Source organism: Canis aureus, chromosome 4 (genome assembly GCF_053574225.1).
Source record: "Canis aureus isolate CA01 chromosome 4, VMU_Caureus_v.1.0, whole genome shotgun sequence".
Classification (NCBI taxonomy): domain Eukaryota; kingdom Metazoa; phylum Chordata; class Mammalia; order Carnivora; family Canidae; genus Canis; species Canis aureus.
The window spans coordinates 38775926-38799178 of NC_135614.1; the positions used below are offsets into that span (position 1 = coordinate 38775926).

Genomic DNA, 23253 nt, shown 5'->3' on the forward strand with positions numbered 1-23253 from the left:
TCACATGTGTTCTCAGTTGGATTTTAGGATATTTCATTTTCACAGATATAGACAAGCTCTTGAGTTCTACATCATTTTAATTAATCGGCTCTTAATGCTTTTAAATTTAAAAATTATTAAATATGTAAAATAAACCTGTTCAGATATCCAAGTATTGACCAAAACTTGAAGAATTAGCATTTTTGCCATGTTCTTTTTTATTAAAAAAAATTTTGAAGTATAACTAAGGTGCTATTCCTATCTCCAGAGATAACCATTATCCTCAAGTTGATGTGTATCATTCCCACTTATGTTTTTATACTTTCATTACATACATATCAAAACTTTTTTTTGTTTAATAATTTACATAAATGGTAGTGTGGCACCTCCTGATCAGATGGGGACTGGCATGGGCAGTGAAAGGATACACCCGAGGCAGGACAAAAGAGATAAAAGTTTATTGATACACTGCAAGGGAGCAGCAGGCAGGACAGCAAAGGAGAGACTGTCTGCTATGAGGTGGCTGTAAGGGGCTATTGTTATAGGGTAGAGTGAGAAAGTAAGGGACTGTATGGAATTTTCCCTTTTTTGGTAATCTTTGGAACTGTGCCTGGTTGTAATTGGTCAGCTAGGTCCTATGGCTATGTCAAGGTGGGTCGCTTGATTAGCCTGTTTGCATCAGCTCTGTGGTTACTTTGGCCCTCTTGCCTTTTCAAGTTCCCATTGCTCAAGCCTGTTGCCTAAAAGTGTCCTCTATGGGGATGCCTGGTGGCTTAGTCAATTGAGCATCTGACTCTTGATTTTGGTTCAGGTCATGATCTCAGGGTCATGGGATTGGCCCCATGTGGGACTCCTTGCTCACTGTGGAGTCCGCTTGGGATTCTCTCCCTCTCTGTCTGCCCCTCACCCAGCTCACCCAAGCACATGTGCACCTGTGCTCTCTCCCTCAAAATAAAGAAATAAAATCTTAAAAAAAAAAGTGGCCTCTACAGGTAATGTACTATTGTTATCTTTTTTAATCCAACATGATGTTTTTGAGATCAACCATGTTGATACATAGAGATCTAGTTCATTCATTACAAATGTTGTGTAGTATTCCTTTGTGTGAATATATCACAATTTATTTTTTTTCCTTCTGTTGTTGAAATGGTTGGGTTGATCCCATTTTTGCTATCACAGTGATGTGATTTTTGCGCTCACAGTGATGTGTGTTAGAGGCATCTCCTTAAGCACGTTTGTGAGAACTTGTCTAAAGTATCCTGGGGAATAGAATTGCTGAATTGTTCTTTTTGTGCATCCTCAAAGTCAATATTGCCAATTTGCTCTCCAAAATGGTTATCCTAATTTATAATCCATAATATGAAAACATATTCAGTTTCCATTTCCCCATAACCTTGCCAACATATAGTATTATCAAATTTAAAACTTTTGTAAATCTGACAGAAATGAACTTATATCTCTTTGTTTATTGTTATTTTTCCTATTTGGAGTGGGAATGAGCAACTTTGTATGTGTTTTATATATTCACCATTCAGTTTTATTCTTCTGTGATTGTTCATATCCTTTCTCCATTTGTTCAATTAGTAATTTGGATGAGTATCAGTTTGCCTGTCTTCTCTGTTAGAAGGTCCCTGAGGGCAGGGACTGTGTCATTGCTGTACCTCCAGCACCTAGCATAATTCCCCTCCTTTCAGTATTCATCAATCCTGGTTGAGCAGTTACTGATTGCACCTACTATGTGCTTTCTGTCACCTCCCCCTTTTCCTGTGGGAATGTTTCTTCTATCCCAATCACAAGATTCCTAGGGAAGCTAACATTTTCTTTTCTTTTTTTCAGATTTTTATTTATTTATTTGAGAGAGAGAGAACGCACAAGCTGGGCAAGCAGCAAAGGGAGGGGGAAGAGCAGGCTCCCTGCTTAGCAAGGAGCCTAATGTGGGGCTTGATCCCAGGATTCCAGGATCCTGACCTGAGCCAAAGGCAGATGATTAACGGACTGAGCCATCCAGGTCCCCCAAAGCATTTTTCTTTCTTTCTTTCTTTTCTTTTCTTTTCTTTCTTTCTTTCTTTCTTTCTTTCTTTCTTTCTTTCTTTCTTTCTTTCTTTCTTTCTTCTTTCTTTCTTTCTTCTTTCTTTCTTTCTTTATTTTCTTTCTAATTTTATTTATTTATGATAGTCACACAGAGAGATAGAGAGAGACAGAGAGAGGCAGAGACACAGGCAGAGAGAGAAGCAGGCTCCATGCACTGGGAGCCCGACATGGGATTCGATCCCAGGTCTCCAGGATCGCGCCCTGGGCCAAAGGCAGGCGCTAAACCGCTGCGCCACCCAGGGATCCCAACATTTTCTAATGTAACATGCTCCTGACCACAGATGATTGATTGCAGTGGGAGGAAGCACTGACCTAAGCCAGGGCAAGTGTTTGAGACTTTCAAATTGGATTAGAGAAATAGCCATACTCTGGGACACCCAGGTGGCTCAGTTGGTTAAGTGTCTGCTTTTGGCTCAGGTCATGATCCGGGGGGTTCAGGTCACGTTCCCAGGGTATTGAGGTTGAATCCTGCATCAGGTTCCCTACTCAGCAGGCTGCCTGCTTCTTCCTCTCCCTCTGCCACTCCTCTGCTTGTTCTCTCTCTCTCTCTCTATATATATATATCCAATAACTAACTAACTAGCTAACTAGCTAACTAACTAACTAACTAAATAAATAAATAAAATATTATAAAAAAGAGAAATAGCCATACTTTTCTTGGTGGAAATAAAGCTGGAGCGCTATCAGCATTCATGTTCCCTATAAACATAGAATAAAGATAACCTGAAGGTTGAGAAAATTTGAGCCTCTGGTTTCAGGTATTCAAGAAGGATTGTGTGAGCTAAACTGGTGGAGTTGAGTTTCTCTCCATTTAACCTAGTGAATTCTGACTAAAGCACTTTACATTTGGATTTTTCCCAATTTTTTTCTTTCAAAAAATTTCAAACCTATAGACAAAAGTTTAAAGTATAGCTTAGTGAATGCTTGTAAATCCTTCATCTAGATTCACAAACTGTGAACATTTTGCCTTATTGGTTTATCTATTTATCTCTTTCTCTGTGTGTATTCAGATACACACATAAATGCACAGATACACACAAAATCTTTGAGAATTAGTTGCAGACATCATGGCATTTTAGTATCAAATATGTCAGAAGGTTCCTAACAAGAACATGCTCCTAGATAGGATATTAGAAGTATCTGGTTGACTGCCCAGGTTCAAAGCCTACCTCCACCACTTATTAGCTGTCTGGCTTGAGCAACTTCTCCAAGTCCCAATTTCCTCATACGTAAGCCAGATGTTATCAAAGAACCTATCTAATTGAGATATAGTAAAAGTAAAATGAGATAACGCATGTAGAGTGCTAATCATACTGCCCAGTACATCACAGGGTCTGAATAAATGTTGCTAAAGAGTATAAGCAAATCAAAAGGCAGTTCCAATACAAGACACTGTGATAATGCAATGATACGAGAAAAAGAGCACATATGAGGAGAGGCATTAATTCAAGCATAGGGGGCTTACCGAAGGCTCAGGAAATAAATTAAGCAAATTATGCATTGGCATTTGCTGGCTAGGAGAGAGTAGTCTACATTTAAAAAAAAAGATTTTATTTATTTATTTTTTCATGAGAGACAGAGAGAGAGAAGCAGAGACGCAGGCAGAGGGAGAAGCAGGCTCCATGCAGGGAGCCTGACCTCCAGGATCAGGCCCTGGGCTGAAGGCGGCACTAAACCGCTGAGCCACCAGGGCTGCCCCCCAAATTGTTTTCAAATGTAAATGCCATTTTTATGAACACTAAACACTGTCATAAAAGAAAATTGACATAATAATCTCTTGTTTAGGCACTTAATTAAACATTAATATTGATTTTTCATGGTTTAAAAAAAATTTTGGAGGCAATGATTTTACTTTTAAGCACTCAGAGATTTTCTTTGTAAGTCCCTGAAAAGCTCATAGGCCCTAAGTAGTTTACCAAATCCCTCGGGCCCCTTCCTGATTCCCAGGGCTCTAAAACCCTCACTCACATCTTCCACACCTCCCTCTCTGCTTGATTCTTTCCCAACTGCATTTAAATGCGCTAATTTCTGCCATCCAGGTAAGTGATTCTAGCCTAACAAAAATCACACCAGGGCACATTGCAACTAACCTTTCTAACTGTCCCTTTCCTCCTCACCAAAGGCTGACATTAGAGTTGTTTACACTACATCTATTTTGAGATGGCCACTTCCTCTCAGCTTTCAGGGAAAAGACCACATTCTGTACCTTGGCCTATGAAGCCCAACTGTATTGGGGGTGCGGACTCCCCCACCCCCCAGCTGTACTTTCTCTCAGTTCTTTTTTTTTTTTTTTTTAAAGATTTATTTATTTATTCATGAGAGAGATATATAGAGAGAGGCAGAGGGAGAAGCAGGCTCCATGCAGGGAGCTCAACGTGGGACTCCAGGATCGTGCCCTGGGCCCAAGGCAGCACTAAACCCTGAGCCACCCGGGCTGCCCTCAGTTCTTAAGACACAGGCTTTCTCCTACCTTTGAGTCATTGCCCTTACCCTGTTGCCTTACTTGGAGCACCGTCTACCTATTTATCTGCCTCTACAACTTGTATGTCTCTGGGCAACCTCCCCTGATCTTCCAGAGTCAGCCCTTCTATTACATAGCACCTGGTGCTATTGCTTCATGACATTTGATTTGTAGTTATTCATAACCATTTATTCATTGTCTGTTTCCTCATGTTAGTTTGCTAGTGTTGCCATAAAAACCGCCATAGACTGGGTGGTGTAAACAACGGAAATTTATTTTTTCACAGTTCTGGAGGCTGGAAGTCTAAGATGAAGATGGTGGCAGGTGTGGTTTCTTTTGAGCCCTCCCTCTTAGACTTACAGTTAATTGCCTTCTCACTGGGTCCTTACATGGCCTTTCCTCTATGTGTGTGCAACCCTGGGGGTTCTTCCTCTACTTATAAGGACACCAGTCTTATTTTAATTTAATTATCCTTTAAAGACTTTATCTCCAAATACTGTTCTGTTCTGAGTCACTGGGTTTTGGGACTTTTGGGAAGACACAATTCAGCCCATAACAGTCAGGGACTGTGTCCTCCTTCCCAGCGTATCTCTCACTCAGGGGCCACACTAATCTTCTCTGTATCATTCCAATTTTAGTATATGTGCTGCTAAAGTGAGCACATCCTCACCCAGCTTGGTGTCCCCAAGCTCTGAGCATCATGCCTGACATTAAGTAAAACACAAGAACACATTTTCTATTTAATTAACTGCCCCAGACTAATGGTGTGACATTGGCCTGGTTCCTTCTCTTCGATGTACCTTAGCTGCGCCACCTGTATAATATCAGGCTGGATAAGTTGGTCTCTAAGGACAGCCTGACAGTTGGCCCAACTGATCTTTTAATTAATCTCTTCAGTGAAATCTTTCCCCCTCACCACTAGAGGGAGATGTTACTTCTTGTTTTGTTTTGTTTTGTTTTCCTCTGTGGGAACGTGCCATCAACCCTCTTGCCCCAGGGGTATTAAAAGTGGGGTAGCTGAGGCCAAGGACAGCCAGCAGCCAAACTATCAGCAGGGCATTCAGCCCTGGGCTTGAATTTCAACTCTGCCATTTCCTGGCTGAGATATCTTTGCCAAGGTCCCCTTGAGAGTGTTAGTTTTCTCTGCAGCTGAGTGGGCAATGGAAATACCTCATCCGTGATGATATATGGGGCAGGCTTCCAGATAGAGCTCTGAGTCTAGAAACCCCAGAAGTGCTAAAATGCCCCACTTGCTTCCTTGTCAGTAAACAAGTTCTTGTCTGCTGACGGGTCGCTGAGAATGTTGGCAAGTCTATGGAGCGGGTTTGGACTGGCCAGAGAGCGCAGATGTCCAGAGGAAGGCAGGTAGGCAGAACTCTGTCCTGCTGCCTGCCTCCACCCTCATGAAGTAGGAATGTAGGATGCTTTGGGGCATCCAGGGTGGATGTACGAGAGATCCTGATCAATTCTAATTTTTGAGGCTCTAAATTTGTTAAAGTATGAGATGTCCAAGGAAGGGCAAAAAGGCAATTCAGAGGCAAAAGGATTTAGGAAATTAGTTTCATACTAAGTGTATGTTTAAACATATGTAAGAAGGCAACGGGATTCCCTGGTCAGATACATACAGGGACCCTTGACTGTTGTCTGCCCCCAGACACTTAACCATACAGTCAGACCTCAAGGACCAACTTCCCAATGATGCTGCCACCCCTGAGGAAAAATGTGGCTGTGCATAGAAATGGAAGCAGGCTTGCCTATGAACCAAAACCAGCGTCAGAAGAAAGCACAAAAGGGGATAAAGGGGAACCTTTATTGCTGTAAGAAATCCATCCCAAGAGCTGCAAAAGATGGCCTGAGCTCAAACAGCTCAAAACATACCCTTCTTGGGCCTTGTGGATTCAGTTTTGACTGAATCCTCACCTGTGCAACCAAACCCTTTCAAAAAGTGTACTTGCAAAGAAGGCTTCTAAGGGACACCAGGCTTTAAAATAATCTGCTCCTCAATAAAAAATACAACACACACTTAAGGGGGGAAAACCCTATAAGATTGTGAAGGTTAAAAGTTTAATCTGGTTTTTTTTTTTTTTTGGTGGGAAACAGCCATTTTCTTATATGATGATGATCAACATAATGCATAGGTTCAGAAATTTGTATTGTTAAAGTCAGGGATAAAGTTGTTTTACTTAGGAAATACTTTAGTTTTATTTGGTGATAAAAAACAAGCTGATGCTTATTATTTATGTAATAGCACTAAGTCCTGTTTCTCCCCCCTTTACTGAACTGTGCCATGAAGTCTATCCTCTTGATGGAGGAGGGTAAGGTGTCAGCTTTGCTTCTGCAGAATGTAAAAAATTATATAGCAATGTTTTAAAAGTTCCAAATTAACAGATTCATTTTTTTAAAAGATTTTGTTTATTTATTTGAGAGCAAGTGAGCAAGCGAGCAAGTGATGGGGGTGGAACAGAGGGAGAGGGACAAGCAGACTCTGCCCTCACTGTGGAGCAGATAGGCTCCATCACACAACCCCGAGATCATGACTTGATCCCAAATTCAGACTCGGCTGCTTAACGGACTGAGTCACCCAGATGCTGCCAAAGTAACACTTTTAACACACACACAAATCACACTGCAATGTAATTGTGCTATTCATTCATAAGCTAACTATAGAATCCACAAAAGGCTTGAATTGGTGGCTCACTTAAGCACCATGGTAACAGCACTCAAAGTTTAAAGTTGTAGAAGCGAAGCCTCTCCGGCCAGTAGGCCTGGCAAAGGGCAAATGCAGAACCTTGCCCTGCCCTCAAAGATCCACTTCAGTCCTCAGAGCCCTCGAGATGAGCCTTGATGGCAAGCTTCGGACTTTGGGTAGAAATGGGAGTAGATTTTTTTTTCATCTTCTTTTATTTCCTCAACTTTGTTGCTTCATGATATTTATTAAAAAAAAAAAAAAGGAAAAGGAAAAGAAACAAGTTTTCCTTCAGGGTATGACATTTGACCTGGCACCTCTCCAAGTGTCACGTTCCTTGGTGTAAAATGGAAATATTAGGACCACCTTACCGTGCAGAGAGTAGGGGCTCCTCGGTTGTGCCGTTCCTAAGAACCCTGCCCGACGTAGCTGTTTCTGGAAGAGGGTGCCGGTTCCCTTCACCTATTAGTCAAGTGATTTCCCATCTCTCTGGGTTTCAACTTCGCCTCCGCCCAATGGCTTTGCGGACGTCACTTTTCAATGCTATCTCCATCGGACTCCTCAGCCTGTCACAGACCAATGCACAGGGCTGTGGTAAAGGGTGGCTTTTCCTCAGGGAGATGGCTGGTTCTGCGGACAGAACTGTGGTTCCTCCGACTCACGCTGCCCGGGAGGTCGTGGGGCCTTTCCCACCACGGACTACAGGTCCCAGCAAGTCCTAAACGCCTCTCGGGCCAAATCTCGCGTGATGCGACGAGACCTCGGAAGGCTTTACGGAAAGGCCGCCGGCCGGCTCGGCAGCCCGAGTTCCCCGGTCAGTGCTCGAGGCCTTCGGCGTCGCCCCGGGCACAGCGCCGCTCACACCATGGCTTGGGTTCCGACTGCGCCACAGCGTCTCGTGAGACGTGGGTCCTCAGAGCCTCTTTAGTGCCGCAGCTTCGGCTGTAGGCAGCCCCGCGGCAGCGGAAGAACAGGTAACTAGAGGGCCCGGGCCTGGCCCTGTTTGGGGACGCGTCCTCCTCGCATCCGAAGGGGCGCACCTCCGGCTCCTCCACCTCCACCGAGGCGCTGACTCAGGGCCTCTCGGTCCCTCTCCCTTCACCCCTACACAGGCGCAGAGCTCGGTCCGACCGCCCCTTTCCTCTCCTGCCCCGTCTTCTGGGAGGGTCTCCCAGTGGGACTTCTCTCTGATGGCCCCGCGGCGTCCCCCGCACCCGCCTCGGCTTCCTCAGACCGGCCTAGCCCGGGACCCTCACTCCTCGCTCTCACCCCCACGCCTCCGCCTTGCCTGCCCTCGGAGAACCTTTGGCTTGCCCCAGGCCCCGGCCTTAATCTCCTTTTCCTTAGTCCCACGGGTTGGGAGGGGGGTTGGCTCAGACCTGGCCTTTCAGATCCTGGTGGCTTTGTTCTGTATCCCGTGAAGGAGTTGCGTGAGCTTTGCGGGGGAGTGGAACGCGTTAAGGGAAGTGGAAGGGGATGAATGTGGGTCGGAAAGCTTCCTGGGCCCGGAGAATGGCTGAACTTTGGTTTCTTTGATGGTCTTTAATGAAGAACAAACTCGTCCTCTGAACTTAGGTAGAGGGGCAGTGTAGCAAGTTCAGAGTAACTGGGCTTTTTCAGGGCTTTGTTTTAATTCCCCTGAAAATGGAGGTGAAACTACCTGCCTTGCAGATGGGCCACTTATCTGTGACCTTAGGCAAATCACATATACACATCTCCGGGTTTTTAGTTTCGTTCTTTTAAAATTGTAGGGGATAAATAATGCCTGCTTTGCAGACTTGCTGCAAGGGTTAAAACACAAGATAAGCGTTGTATAAAACCTTTATGAATATTAGTGTTAGCAACAGAGAATGAGTGTACCTATTATGGTAAATAGCCCCTTGCTGTTGGTTAAGTAAGTCCTAATTTACTTAAAATGATGTGTGTAATCACTCTTGCAAGGTTGTTGTGAGGAATACATGAACGTAGGGGAAGGTGTTTGGCAGACTCTGAAGGCTGTACCAATGCTGGTTGTTTGTTATTCTTAGAACCTCTGAAATGGATGGACTCTCCTCAAGCAGCTTTGCTAATTTGCAGCCGCTGGACAATGTTCCTCATTAATACCTGTCTGTCAGCATAATCATCATTTCACTCTGGTAAGGTGACCTTTTCACTACGTATAGTGTCTGTCATACCACATGTGTTAAGATCATCCATGGATGAGACTTTTGCCTTTATCCTTAAAAATTTTTTTTTTAAATCTCCTTTGTCGTGTTTGTCACCTATTGGCTCTTTTATGTGTGCTCCAACCTTGTAAACAAGCTATAAAACTCTGTGTGCCTGTCAGAAGAACAGCTTTAGAGCTATTCTTTGGTGTTCACTGTAAGAACATGCCCTTTGTTATTTTTATTAGGTGGCAGGGACTCAGCTCCGAATTCTATATAGAAAACATCTGGATCCCAGTCTTTCAATGGCTTCGAGACAACCAGAAGTGCCTGGTAAACTTAATTCTTTTTGATAAAGTCTTGTTCTGCCCTTAATGTTTTAAGCTAGATAGAAACCACTTTTTTTTCTCAACCATATACTAATAGTTACTTTCTGTCACCAGGCAAGTATTTAAACTTGGTATCATTTAAATTTAAATATTATTAGCCACCCAGCCAGCATATGAACCCAGACCCTAACTTGAAAGAGAACAGTCATTTCATACCTAAGGGTGTGCCAAATTTGTCACTTTCCTGTAGATACCAAATAAGAATTCAGAATAAGTTGTGTAGTTTTTGTAATATGCACCAAAACGATGATACTTATTCCCCTTTTTGGAGATGATAGGGAGTGGGCAGAATGGAGGTCTGGGCAAAAACGACACCAGCCTGATTTAAAGGCATATTAAACCTGGGCAGTTAGGAGAATGCTCACAGCAATGTTTAATGAGTCCTGGGCCTGTGTAGGGCAATACTTTCTGGGTTACTAAAATCATTTATCTCTTTAGTGGGAAGGGCCAGTGAGTTTTAATCAAATCTGAATCACTCAAATTTTGATTCTCAGTAAAGAGATAGTGCCTCTCTCAAGGTCGCTGTGAAGATTAAATATAACATGTGAAAATGTGAGTTAAAAATTAGTGATGAATATATATTTGCTGCTCAATTTTTTGGTCTCTATCTGTAGGAGTATATTTCCTACTAAATTTTAGCTGACTTTATTATTATTTTTAGGAAGGCTGTTGGGATGGCTGCTGGGAGGAGTCTTTAAGATGTTTTGAAATTGCTCCCAAATTAAGTGGATTAATAGAGGAGTTTCCCCCATGTCTCCTGATGTGGATCCATCTCTGGATGTCTCTTACATCATCAGTGTGCGTTTTAGTTTGTCTTTGATTGTTGTTGTGATTACCATAAACTCCCTGTAACCATCTGGGCCATAGGGTTGCACTCATAAGGGTAAAGCTTTGTAGCATGGGGAGCACGGAGTGTTGCATGGAGAGTGTGAGCACTGGCTTAGATCTGTTCTGCAGTCTCCACCTTGCTAACTGGGTGTCACTTAAGACCTATACCTAAGTTTCCTGACCTGGAAAATGGGAAGAATATCTGCTTAATGAGGATTAGGTAAGATGAGGGATGTAGTTGCCCAGCAAGGAAGGGTATTTGGTAATCATTATTTGCTTATGTGTTTGTTTTAATTAGGAGAATACACATACCATAAAATTCCTATTTAAAGTGAACAGTGTCGTGGTGTTTAGTATATTCACATGGTTGTACGACCGTCACCACCATCTAATTCCAGAATATTGCATCACCCTGAAAAGAAAAACTTGTACCTATTAGCAGTGACTCCTCATTTGTTCCATCCCAGTCCCTGGCAACCACTAATTCTTTATTTATATGGATTTGTTAGTAATTATTATTAATAGTAATAAAAATGACAACTGCTTGTTCTCCTTTGCTGTTTAAATGAAGTGTTTTTGCCTGATTGGGACTTAATGCCATTGAAGTTTATGTCTTAGAGAGTGATGGTATAATTTTAAGAAGGAAAATGTCATGTTGAAGGCAGGATCTGGACATTGGTTCTGCTGTGAAAGGATTAGGCAGACAAACAAAATGAACTTTGCTCTCTGGTCTGGCAGAACTGAGAGTGCCCTTGAAATAGGGTGCCTGCGTCACTGTGGGACATCCTGCCAGTCAGTTCCAGTGAACAGAAATGGCAGCATCAGCTGGCAGTGTCTTATGAGAGTGATTGTCCCTCACAGTTTCTGTGATGGAAATTGGCTCTGCTGTCTAAGTCATACAGAGTACTTGAAACTAGAGGTGACACTGGATAGCAAATTGTTTTATTAAATATTTCTTGTAACACCACTCTGGTTTTCTTTGGTAGAGCAGGAAGGGATGTCAGAAGATCTGCAGTTGAGCCCCAGCTGGCTACTTTGTGTATGAGCTTTGGCAAATCACTCTACCACTAGGCCTTAGTTTTCCTTATCTATAAACTGGGAGCAAGAACTTCCTATCTTCAGTCCTGCATGAATTGAGAGCCTTGGCATTGCTGTGCGGTGGCTTCTGTGGCATAAAGAATGTAAGCTTTGAAATCAGAGGTTAGGATTTTGATTCCAAACTGTACTTTGAAGTTGTATGACCTTGCTCAGGTAAATTTAAGTTGAACTTTGTTTTTTCTACTCCATAAAAGTGGATTAGGGCTTCTGAATGTGGAAAGCAGAGAATTCAAAGTGTCAGGCAATAAAGAAAGGACTTTAGTCCTGTTACCTTTCCTTATGGTAAATAGCCCCTTATGGTAAATAGCTATCCAGAACAACCTATTGCTCTGTCACAGAAGAAGAGTGTTTCAGAGCTTTCCTGCCTAGAATTGAATTTAGAGATACTAGCATGTTCAATTGCCAAACCCATCCTGACAGGTATCTCTCTTCTTAGCTCTTGAGCCTAGTGGGCCTCTAGGCAAGATGTCCCTGCCTATTGGGATGTACCGCCGGGCCTTCAGCTATGATGATGCCCTCGAGGACCCTACACCCATGACTCCTCCTCCATCGGACATGGGCAGCATCCCCTGGAAGCCAGTGATTCCAGAACGCAAGTATCAGCACCTTGCCAAGGTATCTGATTCCACTGACTGCTTCTGGCAAGCCCAACCTCTTCGTTTTTCTTCCTCTGCTCCAGAAGCCTTCCATGGCTCCTGACACCCATAGAATTGGGCAATTACCAATCCCTGTATGTTTTTAGTGCCTCAGCTGGAGTTGGTGGGCCTTTTTATTCTTGTGAATTCAAACTAGAATGGCCATGTCTTTTCCTACCTGAGACTCTTCTGTGTCATCCCCCCTGTCCCGTGATCCAACCGTGCAAATTATTTAAGATTTCTTCAGTGGGTATCTTATGCTTCCAAGTCTTTGTGTCACACTGCTCATTGCCTGAGATGTTTACAGTCCCCATCCTGTTCTCCCTCCCCTGTTTCCATTCCCACTGCCTGATAAATGGTATCCTTTAAGTCTTAGCTCAGACATCTCTTCTGTGAGGATTTTCCTCCTGTCCCAACACCTCTCCCTTTGAGCTCTCCCCTGTACCACGGACCCCTGTCATAATCCCTACATTATTTTATCACCTCCCATTAGCTTTTTGAGGTCAGGGGCCATGTCTAATTTTGTACCCTCATCTGCAGTATCTAGCAGAGGACCTGGCATAAAGTAGGTTCCAAAAAAATGTTCATTGAATGATTAAGGGAAAAATTGGCTCTTTTGTGAACACATGCTGTGCTTTTCCTCATGCTGTTCCTCCTGCCTCAGATGGCTCTTCCATTGCCATCCTCCATAAAAGATGCCTCCTTCCTAAGCCGCCCCCCCTCCCCCCGCCCCACACACACCTGTTCCTCACTGCACCTTGATCTGCTCTTCAGCCCTTTTGTGCAGTTTGGTTCTCACATGCTTGTAGCAGACATGTGTCCTGACTGCAGGGCCTGTGTCTCTCTCACTTCTGACTCCAGTCACCAAGAATGCAAGAAAGTTGGCACTGTTTGTTGCCCAAATCAGCTAGGCCTGCCAAGTTCTGGTGAGGCCATTTAACCTGCAGCTAGTTTCACTGAACTTTGAACTGGTGACAGCTCAGGGCATGGCAGAAAGTGCACAGTAAGCAGCTGCTTAAGCTGACTTAGATGTGAATCCCTTAAGGGTCTGTGTACTAGCAATGACTTTGAGGACACAGCTTCACGCCTCAGTTACAGTATCTCCCACCCGAGAGATGAAAATACTTTAGATCATGGAGGTGTTAAGTGGGGATAACAAAAGAGGATTAAAAGGCTTGACACATTGGGTGTCAGTAGTGTGACTCCTGACTCCTTGATTAACTTTCACTTGGTAGAGCTATATTTAATCCTTCCTTTCTAGTGAACCCCCTTGGCCTTCCCCACAAAGCTCTCAAAATAGGGAGCTTCTTTCTATGAAAGCATCCCCTACAGCTCTGGGGGGATTCCTTGGGTCAGTTATCTATGGAAATCTGACCTAGTCATTTGTTAAAGAGAAAATATTTAGTGTAGAAAGTACAAGCAGTGCTAGGGAAAAAGGGCTCAGCAGCCTGACTGTGAGGCCGGAGCAGCTGACTCCAGGGACAAGGGCAGAAAACAAGCATGGCTTCTTTTTTTTTTTTTTTTTTTAAGATTTTATTTATTTCTTTAAATAAATAGAGCCTTTGGGAGTGTGCACAAATGAGGGGAGGGGCAGAGGAAGAGCGTCTTTCAAACAGACTCCTTGCTGATGGCCCAACTTGGGCTTTGATCACATGCCCTTGAATCATATGACCTGAGCCTGAACTAAGAGTCGGATGCTTAAATGACTCAGCCACCAGGTGCCCCCAGCATGGCTTCTGGTAGTGCTTTGAAGGGGCACACCCTTTTCATCCTAAAGGCTGCTGCTTACTCCACTGGGCAAGGGGTGGGCTTCGTTTTCTGGCAAGCCCCAGCTGGAATGGTTGACAGCTTGGAACAACTGCTGTCTCATAGGAAGGCTTGGCTGGACTCCTTACACGCATTCTCTCATGTGTCCCGACTGTCTGTGTCCGGACCGTCAACTGCGCTCCAAGTAAGGAAGCAGAGGCCCCTCTTGAGTCGGGTTATAGCTAAAAGATGCAGATCTTATTTTGTAACAAGGATGCAGCCTTTCAGTACTTTCTTCTGCTCTCCTTCTGTTGGACCATCTTTCTCCTCAGTTTCTTTGGAGAAGCAGAGAACAGAATAAACACAGTTTTCTTCTCCCCGCTCCACCGAAGCATAGTTTCTGGTGTTTAGATTACAGAAGGCGCTATGTCTCAGCTCTCTCATGTGAAAGATGAGGAGCTACTTAGATATATATTTTTTTTTTTTTTTGGTTTGACTTGAAAGACTATTACTTGAACTTTTAGAGCAGCAGGCATCAAAGTATGGTCTTGGGTACTAGCAGCATTAGCATCATCTGGGAATTTATTAGAAACATGAATTCTTGAGCACACTCCACCCCTACCCTTCATCAGCTCTGGGGTGGGCCCAACAATCTGTTTAACAAGTCCTCCTATGGGATTCTGATGCTCAGCAAAGTTTGAGAACTACTTAGCAAATGCAGTGATTAAGCAAAAGCCAGCATAGTGCCTGATACCTGGTCGGGCTTAGTAATAAGAGTTTCTTCTACTTTCTTAAGGACACAGTAGCATAGGATAGTGGACAGACAGAGGCTGGGCAGGTAGTAGACCTCACAGCTTCAAATTCTTGCTTTCCCACTTGTACAAATTCATATTGGCATATAACGTCTTTGTATATTGTCACTATGGATAATAGCTATGTCACTGGGCAGAGACAACCAGCCCCCTCCTTTGGATCGTTACATATCAAATGAAAGATATTTTAGCAACTTATTCCCCCAAAGAGTAAATTTTGGCATGTGACTCCTCTGCCCTGCTCAAGCGCCTCCTTACCTCTCTTGAACAGGCGGAGGAAGGAGAGACCAGTGTCTCCTCCCCTGCCATGACCATGTCATCGGCCACTGACAGTGTGGACAAGGCCCCTGTGGTGAAGGCTAAAGCTACCCATGTCATCATGAATTCTCTGATCACAAGTAAGCACTTTTCCTCCTCAGAATAGAATGAAGTAAGGGTGGGAAAAGTTTGGGCTTCCTGTAAGCTAGCTGTGGGGGATTCTGCAAACTCCTGTGCCTTAGCAGGCCATGTCCTGACTGTCCTGGCACTTGTCAGCTTGGTTGATGATGCACTGGTGTTGAAGATCCACTTACTTGGAAGATTTGCCAAATATTAAGTATCTCAGTTGATTTAGGTACACTCCTGTTGCTTTGTTGATACAATCTTATTTTCTCACATCATCAGTGTGGCATTGAACAGGTGACTTAACTCTCAAGACAGTTTCCGTCTCCATGAAATGAGAAATCTGGCTGGCAGGCTGAGGGGAGGTTTAGGTGGCCCCAGTGCTTGGTGGCTGGGAGCTGCTGCTGTGACTGTCTCAGGCTCTCCTGGAGAAGGTGACACATACACCAAGGCATCTCACACCTGCCCTGCACTACTACTACTTTTTTTTTTTAAATTGTAATGCTCAAAGTTGTTTCTTCTCTTGGACCTGAGGCAAGTTTGGTGCCTCAAGCATTTTTAGCCTTTTTTTTTTTTTTTTAAAGATTTTATTTACTTATTTATTCATGAGAGACACAGAGAGAGAGAGAGAGAGAGAGGCAGAGACACAAGCAGAGGGAGAAGCAGGCTCCATGCAGGGAGCCTGACGTGGGACTTGATCCCGGGTCTCCAGGATCACGCCCTGGGCTGAAGGTGGTGCTAAACTGCTGAGCCACCCAGGCTGCCCCATTTTTAGCCTTAAGAGTGTGTGGTATGTGGCTTTAATGAAACCAGAAATGAGAGCTTGCTTTTTTTATTTTTTTAACTTTTAAAACCTTGTAACAAGTTAACTAAACTTGTTGGCTCTGGAGGGCCCTTCTAGATGCTGTGGGAAGTTAACATCTATTAGAGGCACAGTTCTGCTTGTCAGCGGTAGCTCTGCAGAGCACATAGAGGTTTTCCTTGGTTGGCTCAGTTTTGAAGTCGGGAGCTCTTGTTTATTGGCTCCGGGAGGGCATCAGCTTGTCTTGGGCAATTCCTGGAGAATTCACCTAAAAACCCCAAGTCCAAACTCTTACTTGGACTCTTTTTATTCATACATAAAGGCACTGTTTGACTCAGCAGCTGCTAGCTTGGGAATGTATCGTGGCAGTGCTAGAGAGCTTAGTCATTGTTCACAGTCATAGCACAGTATTAACTTCTTCATTGAAAATATTGTTCATCAGCAGTACAGAATGCTGTAATAGCCCAGTGTGCTACTGTCACTCAGGTACTTGTCTGGTCACTTCCACTTTGATGCATATCTTTATATAATCACAGGTGTAGTAGACATGCCATTCTGTTTTTCTCAACTAATACTACCATGAACTTGGAGGTTGCTCTAGTCTTAAAGAACCAATCACTGCATTTAAAATCCAGGTATTTGTGTACTATAATTCATTAAATTCTTTCCTGCTTTTTAAATTTTCAGGTGGCTACCTAGTAATACTGGAAAACATCTTTACGTGCTTTTTTTTTTTTTTTTTTTTTTTTTTGAGATTTATTTATTTATGCATGAGAAACACACCAAGAAAGAGAGAGGCAGAGACCCAGGCAGAGGGAGAAGCAGGCTCCATGCAGGGAGCCTGATGTGGGGACTCGATCCTGGATCCCAGGATCACGCCCTGAGCCAAAGGGAGACGCTCAACTGCTGAGCCACCCAGACGTCCCTACATGTTTTTTTCTTTGCTTCTGTTTCTTTTTTTTTCTTTCTCTCTCTCTCTTTTTTTTTTTTTTTTTTTTTTTTTTTTTTGCTTCTGTTTCTAATGACAATGAAATAGTTCCTCAGAAGGGGATGACTAAGTCATGACGGACATCTGGTGTCCAGGCTTTTGGTCCACAGCTGCCGCATTCCTGCATGAAGGGGTGCATTATGTAGTGTGGGTGCAGATTAAGCAAACATATAGCTGTCAGTCAGTCCACAGCATGACTGACTTACTGATGTCCGGTCATACTGCCCTAACCTTGAGTTAGGCCTGTCTTTCATGCTAGGTGCGGTTATGGCAGATCTTATACACGAGAAACGTGGGATTGGTAGACCTTGTCTAGTTCACTGCATGTGCTTTGTGGTTTGGATCTAATTGGTATCTTGGTGCCATCCAGCCTAGATGTGACCCGTTTCTCTCTGGCAGAAGTCTTTGTGGAGAATGAGTGTGGTGAGTCGGGCTGAGGAAGCTTTACACGTGGAGAACTTGGACTGTTTCTGAATGTCAGCTGCCTTCTCCATGTTGTATTTCTTTTTTTTTTTTTTTTTTAATTTTAATTTTCGGGATCCCTGGGTGGCGCAGCGGTTTGGCGCCTGCCTTTGGCCCAGGGCGCGATCCTGGAGACCCGGGATCGAATCCCACGTCGGGCTCCCGGTGCATGGAGCCTGCTTCTCCCTCTGCCTGTGTCTCTGCCTCTCTCTCTCTCTCTCTGTGACTATCATAAATAAATAAAAATTTAAAAAAAAAAGGCACTTTAATTTTAATTTTAATTTTTTATTTTTTTTATATTTTATTTATTTATGATAGACATAGATAGAGAGGCAGAGACAGGCAGAGGGAGAGACAGGCTCCATGCCGGGAGCCCGATGTGGGATCGAGTGGGATCCCACCCTGGGCCAAAGACAGGCGCTAAACTCTTGAGCCACCCAGGGATCCCCTCCATGTTGTATTTCTAAATACAAAGAAAATGTCAGGGTACAAACAAAAGGAAGGGAAGGAGTGTTTCCCTGGAGGATATTTGTTGCTTTAGGAGTAACCTGTTCTGAGCTTGGTGTGAGGGAAGCTTCCTAGTTAGAGAACTTTTGTACAAGGTTCAGCATTATTGCTGTGATGCTTGTCTGGGGGACCCCTCTTCCTCAGATAGTCAGTGTGGTCTTTTGCTTCTGTAGAGAACCATGAATGTCTGTGTTGACTCCCTGTTTGTGGTAGGAGAGGGGAATGGGCATGACTATCATCTCCTCTGTTCCCAGAACAGACCCAGGAGAGCATTCAGCGTTTTGAGCAGCAGGCAGGGCTGAGAGATGCTGGCTACACACCACACAAGGGCCTTACCACCGAGGAGACCAAGTACCTTCGAGTGGCAGAAGCGCTCCACGTAAGCTTGTTTCTTAGGAACTTTAAAAAAGCCCTCCTCATTCATAACTTAAGACATGCTGTGGCTTAGAAGTTACTGGCTCATTTAGGTGAGGATTGTGGAGAGCAATGGAAAGATTTAGGTGAGCAGTTCAGAACTGGTTTAGTCCCACCATGGTGGCACTTTCTTGAAAGCTCCAGAGCTCTTAGCCTGGTGGTTTCTGCGTATCCATCTACAAAGTTGGGGGTATCTGCCTTATGTCCTTATGGTTAGGAGGAGCGGCTGAGACCCTGAGCTTACACATGTGATGTTTGTGAGCACATTACAAACAATGAAGTGGGTACTTTGTGTACCAGAGTGACCATCTTTGAGGGAGAGAGGAGAATCGGGCAGTCTTAACAGAAGTAATACTTTAGTGGGGAAGGAATATCATGTTCTATGTTTAATTTTTATAATATTAAAATCAAATGTAGAATTGACATGTTTCTGCCTTTCCATTTCCAAAATTGGGATGAGTGAAGAATAATTTTTGATAAAGCTTTTTAAAAGATTTTATTTATTTATTCATGAGAGACTCAGAGAGAGGCAGAGACATAGGCAGAGGGAGAAGCAGGCTCCATGCTGATGCGGGAGCCTGATGGGGGACTCAATCCTGGGACTCCAGGATCATGCCCTGGGCGGAAGGCAGGCGCTTAACCACTGAGCCACCCAGGGATCCCCAATTTTTGATAAGGTTAATGATGACTCAACAGTTGTATGAATGACATAGTTTCAAGGGATTTTCTGTAGGAATGGCAGTTGGTACTTAATAGTGCCCTTTGACCTATGAGACACTTGGTTTACTTAATCTTTATGTTAATCCTTGGAGGGCAGGCCGGGTGCTATATAGTATATAGAAGGATGTATCATAATACAGATCTGGTGGCCTGTGGGCAATGATATAAGCCATTGTGGACTGTTTGCTTTTACAATGAGCATCCCAGATGATTCTTTGCATCCTAAGTTTAAAAAAAACACTGCTGTCGGGGATTGGGTTGGGGTTGGTGGCCAGTTTAAGCTCTCAGACAAGACATATACTTCTGGAGAGAGGCACTGTCTTTGATAACTTCCAGGATGGGTGTGAGTTGAATTCTGCAAGTGAGCAGTTCACTCTGTATAATGGTAGAGTTGACTTTGGGCCATTTTCTGCATCTCAGCCACATAAGTAGAACATGAGGATGGCTGAAATCCCAGCTTACATAAATTGATATGTTGAGTATTTGAGAACATGCACATTTGTTTGAAATGTAGCTTGGGCTTACTAGACATGGAGCACACAGACAGTGGAAGGGCCTTGATCTAGAAGAACTGAGAAGGAGATTTGTCTCTCCTCTCCTAGACAGCTAGTCTGTATGTTAGAGGTGTATTTACAGTGCCCAGGGAACCCAGAGTGACTGGCTATGGGAGGAAAAGGGCGGAAAGGGGACAGGCTCAACAGAGAAAGCATTTAGCTGGAGAGGAATAGCAATGCCTGAGTCTTAGCCTTGAGACACCACGAAAGGCTGGGCTTGTATCTGGCAGGAGAAGCAGCTTGAGAATTGGAGGCCCTACCTGAAAGGCCAGGAAGGCCAACAGCTTGAGTTCTGGTTCTTCCACTTATTGGCTGGCTGGGCATGTGTGGAACAGACGTCTCCGAAAGTAAAAACTAATGTGATATTTAGTACAGAGCTGTTTGAGATATGTGGTAGAAGGAATAGATTTTCTTAAAGATAGAATTTTGTCTAATATGGCAAAATCAAAGGAATATCTGTTCTGTAATCCAAAATTATTCTACCTACTAATGGTTATCCTTTTGCCTGAAGTTAAAGTGGGAACCAAGTTTTTACACCCTAACTAGCTGTTTGATATTAGCTCTCATTTTTGAAAAGTTTCTCTTCTTAACCCATCTGAACAGAAACTAAAGCTACAGAGTGGAGAGATAACAAGAGAAGAGAAGCAGCCAGCTTCAGCCCAGTCTACCCCAAGCAGCAGCCCCCACTCCTCCCCTAAGCAGAAGTCCAGGTGAGCCCTTCCTGTGAGCCTCTCGAGCTGCAGTGTGCTTCTAGGAAAGCGAGGGCTGCATACAAAATTGGAATTTAAGCCTGTGGTTTCAGGGAGCAGGGGAAGTTGACAGTTCCTAGTCTCTTGGCATGAGATGCTTCTAGAGGTGTAGGAAGAGGATATAAGGGTACGCTTTGTTCTTTCTCTTCCAGAGGCTGGTTTGCTTCTGGTTCTTCCACAGCCTTACCTGGCCCAAATCCTAGCACCATGGATTCTGCAAGTGGAGACAAGGACAGAAACTTGGCGGATAAATGGAGCCTCTTTGGACCAAGATCTCTTCAGAAGTCTGATTCAGGTTAAGCCAACTCCTTCAAGAAAACCCATGTGGATGGCATTTTACCATGTATACTGGGGGCTGCCTACTAATTTTGAAATAATTTGCTTTTTGGTTTGCTTCTGTAGGAGGTTTTGCCACCCAGACTTACAGAGGAGCCCAGAAGCCTTCTCCAATGGAATTGATCCGTGTCCAGGCCACCCGAATGGCTGAAGATCCGGCAACCTTCAAGCCGCCCAAGATGGACATTCCAGTGATGGAAGGGAAGAAACCACCACCACGGACCCATAATCTCAAACCTCGTGACTTAAATGTGCTCACACCCACTGGCTTCTAGAGCTCTTTGTATTTCAGGGACTCTGGATAGAGGGTATCTTGTACCCAACTCCCCTTTTACCTTGGCTTTGACATAGGAAAGTTATTTTTGTTTTTAAAACCTCTTAAACTGAGGCTGGAGCTAGAGATATGATTGGCTTTTGAGAAATGTTAATGCAAAGCTTGTCCTTGTTAGAAGAAGCCATTTTGTGTGGTTTAAAGTTAAATAATCCCAGCAGTGATGTATGGGGGATCTCATACCCATTTTTGTATCATTTAACCTTAGACAAGAACTTTGATCATTGCTTACTAGGTAAACAATGTGTTGTTCCAGAACTGAGGCTTCTTGATTTCTTTACCACTGTAAACATGTGCATGGACAAATCATGGAACACAGGTGTTCCCAAACTAGTTGAGACTTTGGTCCTCTTGATTGTACACTTCTGTGTGCTCCAGCCTTGTCAGTTGGGGGACCTCAGATCTATTTGAGATCTGGGTACAGTTAACAGCCAGACTTGGCAGGGACCCCCCCTTCCTGTGCTGAACCAGGGCTGTCCTTGTGTTTTGGTAGGCCTTACAGATCACTTCATCCTGTAGCCACTTCTTACCAGAGCACCTCTTTGGCTGGCGCTGTTGGAGGGATGCTTCTCTTTTATGTGTCACAGAACAAACACTAGTCTTGCATATCCTTTTTTGCACTTTTAAAATTAGATTAATTTAACTCCAGTTTGGTTGAAAACTTCCTAAGGGAGAAAATTCAGTGTACTGGTTTCCTATAGATAAGTGGATGTCAAACTTTAAAGTACAGAAAAGGTGGTACCTACATTTAGATGATAGTCTTGAGGTTCATGTGAAACTAGTGTCACCCCATTTTGATTTTTTTGTTTGTTTTCTATTTTGATTTTCTTGTTCAGGCCAAGCATAAAACCTTTTTTTCTGGGAGGTGGAAGAATTTAAAATTTTTCTATATGAAATCATTGTCCCCTGGAAAGAGCTGCATACTTTTATAAATATATAAGTTACTAAGGAAAGGAACTAAGGAATCCACTTTTTAATTTCTCCTCTCACCATGTATATGGTCAGTTACTGTCTTAAACACTGGCTCAAATTCCCACTGTTTTTTTGTTCTGGATAATATCGTGTCTACATGGGAGCCGAGCGGACCTTTCATTGGAAAGCCCTGGAGTCTAAAATGATCAGAATAATTAATTTATTTGTGTCTTCTGTTATGCTTGTATCTCTTATTTGTTTTGACAATAAACTTCTTAAACTGCTTTCTCAAATGTGGATAGCTTTTTTTTTTGGGCGGGGGTCTTTTTAAGAGTTCTTACATTTTGCCTACTTAGAGTCATAGAAACTAAGCATGGTAAACTTGGCATTTTGAAAAACCATTGCCTTTTATTGTATCCTTTTAACATCAAATTATTTGTAACACACTCCATTCCTTTGTTTCTATCCCCCACCCCCATTACGTTAGATCTTAACAGACTGGCCACAAAGTCAAATTCATAGGCAATAGAACAGCTCTACTATAGGATGTTTGTGTTCCATCAGGGAGAAATGAGTCTTTCTCTTCCGAAACAGGTTGTTGGTACCTTGAATGACATACATTGATGTCCAGAATTTGTTCAGCAGAGGGCTTCTTGTTTCACATGTTGAATGGAAATGTTAAACATATAATGCATATAGTAATACCTGTTTCCAAAAAAGTATAAATAATTTATTAAAAAATATATACACCTTGTATATTTAAGCCATATTAGAGAACAGGCTAGGATAGAATATCAAAAAAAGGTATTTACTAAAGCATTAGAAAGTCATTATAACCTACAGATAAATAAGATAGGTTTGGTCCTGTAAGATTTTTAACTACTTCAGCTACTTTTAGAACTTGCAAGTAGTCGGAGATAGAATTCAAGAGGTATTCTTGGTGTTCAGTGCTTAGCAGGGCCTCAGGGGCTGCTCCAGTTCTTGGGCGAAGGCTCTGCATCAGGGTTCAAGTCAGCCGCGTAGAAGAGCAGGAGCTTCAGCAAGTGCACTTTGTCTTGGAGCTGGGGTGCGAGCGGCTCCCCCAGTATCTGGGTCAGGCGGCTGCGGAAGGCCTCAATCTGCCTCTCCACGTCCACCGCTGTGATGTCATCCCCTTGCTGGGGCTTGGGCTTAATCCTTTTGATGATTAAGTCTTTTCGATCAATCACTGAACTCCGTAAGTGCTCTG

General features: G+C 43.5%; 2 protein-coding genes and 1 non-coding gene across 5 annotated transcripts in view; 1 reads left to right on the forward strand and 2 right to left on the reverse strand.

Moving 5' to 3' along the window:
- Window positions 1–5086: 5086 nt before the first annotated feature.
- Window positions 5087–5193, reverse strand: LOC144313178 (U6 spliceosomal RNA). The gene has a single exon (XR_013378903.1). It is a non-coding gene; the product is annotated as a U6 spliceosomal RNA (small nuclear RNA).
- Window positions 5194–7902: 2709 nt separating this feature from the next.
- Window positions 7903–22318, forward strand: KIAA1191 (KIAA1191 ortholog). Of its 3 annotated transcripts, XM_077895467.1 has the most exons (10): window positions 7903–8191; window positions 9245–9352; window positions 9610–9694; window positions 10412–10548; window positions 12113–12291; window positions 15141–15267; window positions 18264–18388; window positions 20301–20407; window positions 20599–20741; window positions 20849–22318. In XM_077895467.1, exons 5-10 carry the CDS (start codon window positions 12142–12144, stop codon window positions 21055–21057), a joined length of 861 nt encoding a protein of 286 aa, XP_077751593.1. In that variant the 5' UTR covers window positions 7903–8191; window positions 9245–9352; window positions 9610–9694; window positions 10412–10548; window positions 12113–12141; the 3' UTR covers window positions 21058–22318. The 3 variants fall into 3 exon arrangements, with proteins under 3 accessions (XP_077751593.1, XP_077751592.1, XP_077751594.1); XM_077895466.1 differs by lacking the exon at window positions 10412–10548 and having other exon boundaries at window positions 7905–8191; XM_077895468.1 differs by lacking the exons at window positions 9610–9694; window positions 10412–10548 and having other exon boundaries at window positions 7906–8191.
- Window positions 21139–23253, reverse strand: part of SIMC1 (SUMO interacting motifs containing 1) — a 78802-nt gene continuing 76687 nt past the window's right edge. The window contains exon 10 of the mRNA XM_077895462.1: window positions 21139–23250. Coding sequence (XP_077751588.1) covers window positions 22988–23250 — 263 coding nt within the window. The 3' untranslated portion in view covers window positions 21139–22987. The remainder of the gene's footprint in view (window positions 23251–23253) is intronic.

What these genes read in the sequence shown, in the direction of transcription:
- KIAA1191 (XM_077895466.1), top strand. Translation starts at nt 9,667, where the DNA reads ATGGCTTCGAGACAACCAGAAGTGCCTG. An exon ending in GAGACAACCAGAAGTGCCTG is followed by an intron (nt 9,695 to 12,112) that starts GTAAACTTAATT and finishes CTCTCTTCTTAG; the next exon opens with CTCTTGAGCCTAGTGGGCCT. An exon ending in GAGTGGCAGAAGCGCTCCAC is followed by an intron (nt 18,389 to 20,300) that starts GTAAGCTTGTTT and finishes CCATCTGAACAG; the next exon opens with AAACTAAAGCTACAGAGTGG.